The sequence below is a fragment of the Chenopodium album genome, chromosome 13, assembly GCF_948465745.1.
Source record: "Chenopodium album chromosome 13, dcCheAlbu1.1, whole genome shotgun sequence".
In the NCBI taxonomy this organism is placed as follows: domain Eukaryota; kingdom Viridiplantae; phylum Streptophyta; class Magnoliopsida; order Caryophyllales; family Amaranthaceae; genus Chenopodium; species Chenopodium album.
In genome coordinates, this window is record NC_137846.1 from 50,415,660 (window position 1) to 50,421,515 (window position 5,856).

The following is a 5,856-nucleotide window of genomic DNA, read 5'->3' on the forward strand; positions in this document are numbered from 1 at the left end:
CTAGTAAATTATTGTGATTAATTAATTATTAAGTTTAAATACCCTATATTTACTTACAAAACATTGGAATATAATGATTAGTTTTAAGCGATAGGTAAAAGAATCAAATCCTGACCCCTTTAATATTTTCCACCAAGATTCGCCACTGCATGCAAAAAAAGTAAATACCTTTGCATTTTGCTAACTTAGATGACATAAAATGGAATCACTTTTACTTTGTCAATTTAAACTCCTTAAACATGATGTATTAAACTAGTCAGCCACACCCACCGCCAACGCCACCCTCACCCAGCCCCTCACCCGAAACCACCTTCTCCCTATCCTACCAGAAACCGATATCCTCCCTTAGCACCACCAAAAATCCAACCTCTTCCGCGCCGCTTGAAAGCTAGAACCCACCAAAAATCAAGGATGTGGTGGTTTCAGCACCTGAAAGTCTGAAACCACCTTGTAAACGAACGGGTGAGGTGGTTTCGAGGGATTGGATATAGGGATCTGGTGTTTTTGGCGAAGGGGAGTAGAGTTGCGGTGGTTTCGGGTTAAGGTAGGTGTAAAAATGGTAGCTTGCGGGTTGTTTTCAGCGAAGGGGGGTGGGGCTGCGAGTGGTTCTGGGGGAAGGGGTTGAGGTTGCGGGTGGTTTAGAGGGAAGAGAGTGCGGCAGCGAGTGGTTTCGCGGAATTTCGGTGGTTTTCGGTGGGGTTGGGGAAGGAGATGGTGGTTTTCGGTGGGGTTGGGGAGGGAGATGGTGGTTTAGGGAGGAGGTGGTGGGGCTGCGTGGGATGAAGGTGGTTGGGTTTTGTTTTTTTAATTTTTTTTTTTGTTTTTTTTTTTCTAATTTTTTTGACCAATGAAATTGCAACATGTGACATTTAAGAAAAAAAAATAAAAATATAACCTTTTAAATAGGTCACCGGTCATTTGACTTGATAAAAGAAAACGCTCCTTAAAGTTGGGATTATTATAAAATAATCGATAGTTGGGATTTATGAAAGTAAATGACCCATAATACTTTTTTAAGAACAAATTTACTTTAAACCCTTATAATACCCGTCCTGCCCCATAATTAGACAATTGGATAAAGACTCGCCCTATTTATTTATTATAGACGGATCTAACCCATTTATAACCGTGGCTGGTCATGGCTTTTAAAAGGGCTCCAAGGCCTCCAACCATACCTGTCTCTCAGTTCACTTGTCCGTTGAAGCGCAGTTCACGTTCTCCGTTGAATCTAATACTTGTATCCTCCATTGAAGCAGTTTCTGAGGTAAGTTGTTTGTTTTTGTTATCATCATATCAATTTCACAATCTAGGGTTTATCTTTGATCTAATTTAATTTAATTGTCAGTGCATTAAGAGTAGGGTTCGAAAATCTGAACGATCGGTTCGAAATTCTAAGATTATGATACCATTGTAACCAAAAGAAAAGAAAATTAAGAGCCTAATTTGATTATTGATCAAATATCCCTAAAATTATATGAATTTTCGATCAAATTTGGTTGCAATTGTATTGCCCAACCCTTTAATGTTTAGGATTGAATTATGAAATTAGACCTCATTTCCCTCGTGCCCTGCCTCTGCATTTGAGACGAATTTGGTCGTTTTAAGGTTGTTGCTAAAAATAAAATAAAATTATGTTGGCCAAACAGTATGTTTAAGCTAATTTGCTTAAGGAAAAACTTGCAAAAAGTGGTCTTGATATATTAATAAAATTTAATTCAAAAAGCTACTATTAAGAAATTAAGGCTCATATTAATCACAAGCTAGTAGCTAACCGTGAGAACACAAACTAGCTACAAATCTTATGTGGCATAACAACAATCTCATTAACTTACCATTGGAGTTGCTCTTATAGCAAAATATACGAGGTCTTAAATGTAATTTATTTTCCTAATTAATAGTCTGTCGTATCATTTTGGGACCTAGGTTTTGTTGTTGTTGTAATAATCTGTCATCCATTTACAGATATGGATTTGGATAAGAAAACAGATAGGGATGTTTTACGGAGGATACTCGATCTACATGAAGTGGGGGCTAATATTGGTTCCAAGACTATGCCTCTGCTCGAGGTGTTCTCTGTCAGTGTAAATACCAGCCTCCCTGGCATGTTTTTTGATGATTGTGATTGTTGTGAAATATATGGCACTATTATAGCCACTAATGGATTAGGTCATGTATTTGATCTCTACAAACGGAAACGCAACAACCCTGAGTTTATTGAGCCAAATAGGGATGGCTACACTCGTTATCTGTCACTAACTGGACTTAAGGATGGTCGTGTCATTATACCCTATGATTATGTCGTTATTGAGGTGGATCTAAGGGATAGGGCTCGAAGTGATGTTGTCATTGCTAAGGGAAAGTTGAGCTTCAACTACAAAGAAACCTTTTACACAGAACATGGAGCTGAAATTGTTCTGGGTGAGGCCGGATTTGTGACTCTGCATTATGCCACTTTTCCTTATGCAGTGACAGGTTCTGTGGATGTGTTTTTCTTCAGCAAAGACGATGATTATGATGTATTAGACTATGATGTTGATGTTGATTATACTGATTATGATACTTCTGCATATGGAAAGGACGATGGTGCTGATGTTTATGGAACTGTTGTTGCACACACCAAGTTTCCTGGGAGTGTCTCCTACGGAGACAATACGACTATTTCAAGTATACTTTTAAAATTGTCACGTGATGAATGTGTACGGGTCAAGTCTAGATCATCTATTGAGCTATCAAGGTCTATGGTTGCTATGCCAGTTAATTCAAATTCCCCCCTTGAAATATATGTGGATTTTAAGTATAAGGATGGAAGCAGACTAGCTAATGGGGTCTTAGAGTTTCCATCTAATGACTGCAGCCAGTTTAAGATGGATGTAGTGGGTGAAAATGGGCGTATTAGAGTGCGAGTGAAATGGGGTAATGCATATGAGTTGCGTTACAAAGGAAGTGATTTGAAACGCTGTTTGAATGAAGAGAGCAAGCTTGATGATCTGGTTAAAAGGCAGCGGGTAATTTTTTTTATTTGGTTGTTGTATTGTATCTTTTCATGTGATATTGCCTTTCTTTTCCTATGTATTTTTTAATGGGATAATGGTTTATTGTCTCATCTTACATTTGATGTTTGTTATCTCTGCAGTATTTTGCTGATCCACAACCCTCCGCATCCTTCTCGTGTGATGATTGGTAGGCTGCTATCTCTTATTTGACACTCTTGTGCCACTAGTGTATTTTTATAGATTTGTCATATGGAGAGTGGGAGATAGCTCAATAAGTTAGAGGATCCTCCCGATTTAGGAGATTTTGGAATCGATTTTCATCACTCGCCTTTATGGCTCTTTAAACACCAAGAATAAAATAGATTAGTCATTAATTTTTAAGTCACTTACCCATTGTAGCTTGGTGGCAAAATGAAGAGGAGTAAGAGTTTGGAGGAGATGGTGATTGTGAGAGGATAGGAAGAGGAATGGGTAATGGATTCATATTCTTCAAATAATAAATCCTATTATAATTATTCAGAAACTACTACCTTTTATTTTATATTCCATCACCTTAAATTTTATTTCTCAATTTCCAAGCATGCTCTAGTTGTGTTTTGAACTAGAAAAAGCATGCTCGCCTTCCTTTAGGTTTTGTATTTCTTAGTGAAGTTGGTTTAATCTGTATGCGGTATTGAATTCTGATTATCAGGTCTCCACTGGTTTTGCCGACATCACACGTGACGAGAGTCGAGGAACCCGTGCAACTACTAGAAGTGTTTTCAGTTGGTGTCGGTAGCAATGATTTGAAGCCTCCCTTTAAGCTCTATGGGAGAATCAATGTTCAAGGTATCCCATATTATCATCTGTTCAATAGAGATGAGAATTCTCCTCATATATGTTTGGATAAAATTGAGGTCAAATACTGTGGTCGTGTTGGCTTATCGGCTATGAACGATTTTGGCATTTATGTTGACCTCAAGGATGCCCAGGGTAATGTTTTCGTTAAAGGATTTGTTTCGTGGGGTTTCCGCTTTTTTGACAAATGGTATAACAAACGGATATGTTCTGTTATTCGAGGGGATCATGGATACATAGCACTGCATTACATAATAATTGATGATGGAGCACACGCTAAAGTGAATGTCTTGGTAAAAAACAATGATAGTGCTTTGAGCTTGCTGCCCATAAAGTTTTATGGGAGCATTGTTGCTCGGTATAGCAAACACGAGTATTCAACCTCGTATGATGAGAAATACTATCTAAGTGTTCTTTTTGAGAGAGGTTTAGATGATCCTATAAATGACCTTAAAAACGATGGTTCCTTGCTGTTGTCAAAATCTCTTGTTTCTTTGCCAAAAAAGTCCTCTCTAATTATAAAAGCAGATTTAATAGTTGATGGCAGCTTAACTTCTCAATCAAGTGTTGATGTTGATTATTTACAAGGTAGTGCAGAGTTTAATAGTGATGGACAATCTTCGGTGGAGATACAGGGAAAGAACTACTCTATTGATATATTAGTTACATGGCCTCAGTTCAGGTAGTTTGTTTGTAACATATTAATTATGAATTTACTATTTAGTCTTTTTTTTTTTTTTTTTTTTTTTTTTTTTTTTTTTTTTTTTTTTTCGGTATTTGAATTGTACTATTGGCTGGATCTTAGTTAGCAACAACCTTACTATTAACCATAAACAAGATTATGTGGAATTTCCAACAATGTCTATTTCGTCTGTATGTTATTTTGAGACGTTTACAGTTTATGATACACAATGTCTAGTTCATGTATGATACAGAATAAACAGTAATATATGGCAGTTGAATCTAGTTCAAACTAACAATAAAAAGTCACGCAGTTTTGAGAGGGATTAATATTTTAACCAAAGTATTGAGCAGATTCATGCTTAACGTGTCTGCTTGTATTACTTATATCCAAAAGATCATTACTTCCGGTACACTTGATTATACTCAGACCATATGCCGCCGTCTGTTTTACTTTGGTCCATGGACCTAAACCAAGCTCGATCCCTTCTACTTCCACCACAATTGACCCATCCCGGAGTATGCCGACTTCACCAGGGGTTAGTCTCAATAAAACACCATGCACAACGGGTAACCTGGAAATTCCCTTTTTACTCCAGATATTAGTCTTGTTAAACTGCCACATCATCTCTTTTCTATGGTTAAGGCATGAAGATGAACTCTAATATGAGCGGTTACAATTTCTTTTGCATTTTCTTTATTTTTGTTGTTAAAACTGTAGTTTCTTGATATAATTTCAGATAATGGTAATGTGTCTAACATAATTCGTATATAAGGTATTAATTTGTAGGGATTGGTCATACAACTAACACTAAATAAAAAAATAAAAATGACAACTTCTAAAGGTATTTGGCTTTAGATCTTGCATGGTATGTTGTGGAGGATTGCAAGTAAAGTTATCAGACACAGTATTTGGCTATTGCTAGATTAGCAGGATCATAAGGAAAATCGCACAAGACTATACAATAGCGATCAACACATTACACATAAGGGGTTTTGAGCAATGAGCATCCCTCTTTTTTTGTTTTCATGAAAGATACATATCAAAGGAAATTGTTCCAGAAAATAATCTTAAGCATCAGAAGTACTCCTGAATATATAATATAGAAGTTGTCATAGTTTAATGAAATGTCTAAAGCTACAAGGTTGATGACAGATAGCCAAGCACAGAGAATGATGAAGGCAGCAAGAGCTAATCTAGCATGAGTATTTGCAGACTTCGAACGCCATTGATTCAAGCCTAAAAGACTCCACGTTCGCCTCTTTAAAAAGTAATTTGAAGACAAAACCACTGGCAGCACAACCAGGACCAGAAAACAGGGCAGGTATATTAGCTTGCCTTGGC

At 37.0% G+C, this 5,856-nt stretch overlaps 1 protein-coding gene across 1 annotated transcript; it reads left to right on the forward strand.

The window, feature by feature from the left end:
- The first annotated feature begins 1,127 nt into the window (after positions 1-1,127).
- Positions 1,128-4,580, forward strand: LOC145576828 (uncharacterized). The gene is made up of 4 exons (XM_081634534.1): positions 1,128-1,264; positions 1,963-3,005; positions 3,134-3,180; positions 3,685-4,580. Exons 2-4 carry the CDS (start codon positions 1,965-1,967, stop codon positions 4,514-4,516), a joined length of 1,920 nt encoding a protein of 639 aa, XP_081490660.1. The 5' UTR covers positions 1,128-1,264; positions 1,963-1,964; the 3' UTR covers positions 4,517-4,580.
- The last annotated feature ends 1,276 nt before the right edge of the window (positions 4,581-5,856 follow it).

Coding starts and splice junctions, on each gene's coding strand:
- LOC145576828 (XM_081634534.1), top strand. CDS start 1,965: ATGGATTTGGATAAGAAAACAGATAGGGATGTTTTACGGAGGATACTC. Junction 3,006..3,133: donor ATCTGGTTAAAAGGCAGCGG/GTAATTTTTTTT, acceptor TTATCTCTGCAG/TATTTTGCTGATCCACAACC. Junction 3,181..3,684: donor TCCTTCTCGTGTGATGATTG/GTAGGCTGCTAT, acceptor TCTGATTATCAG/GTCTCCACTGGTTTTGCCGA.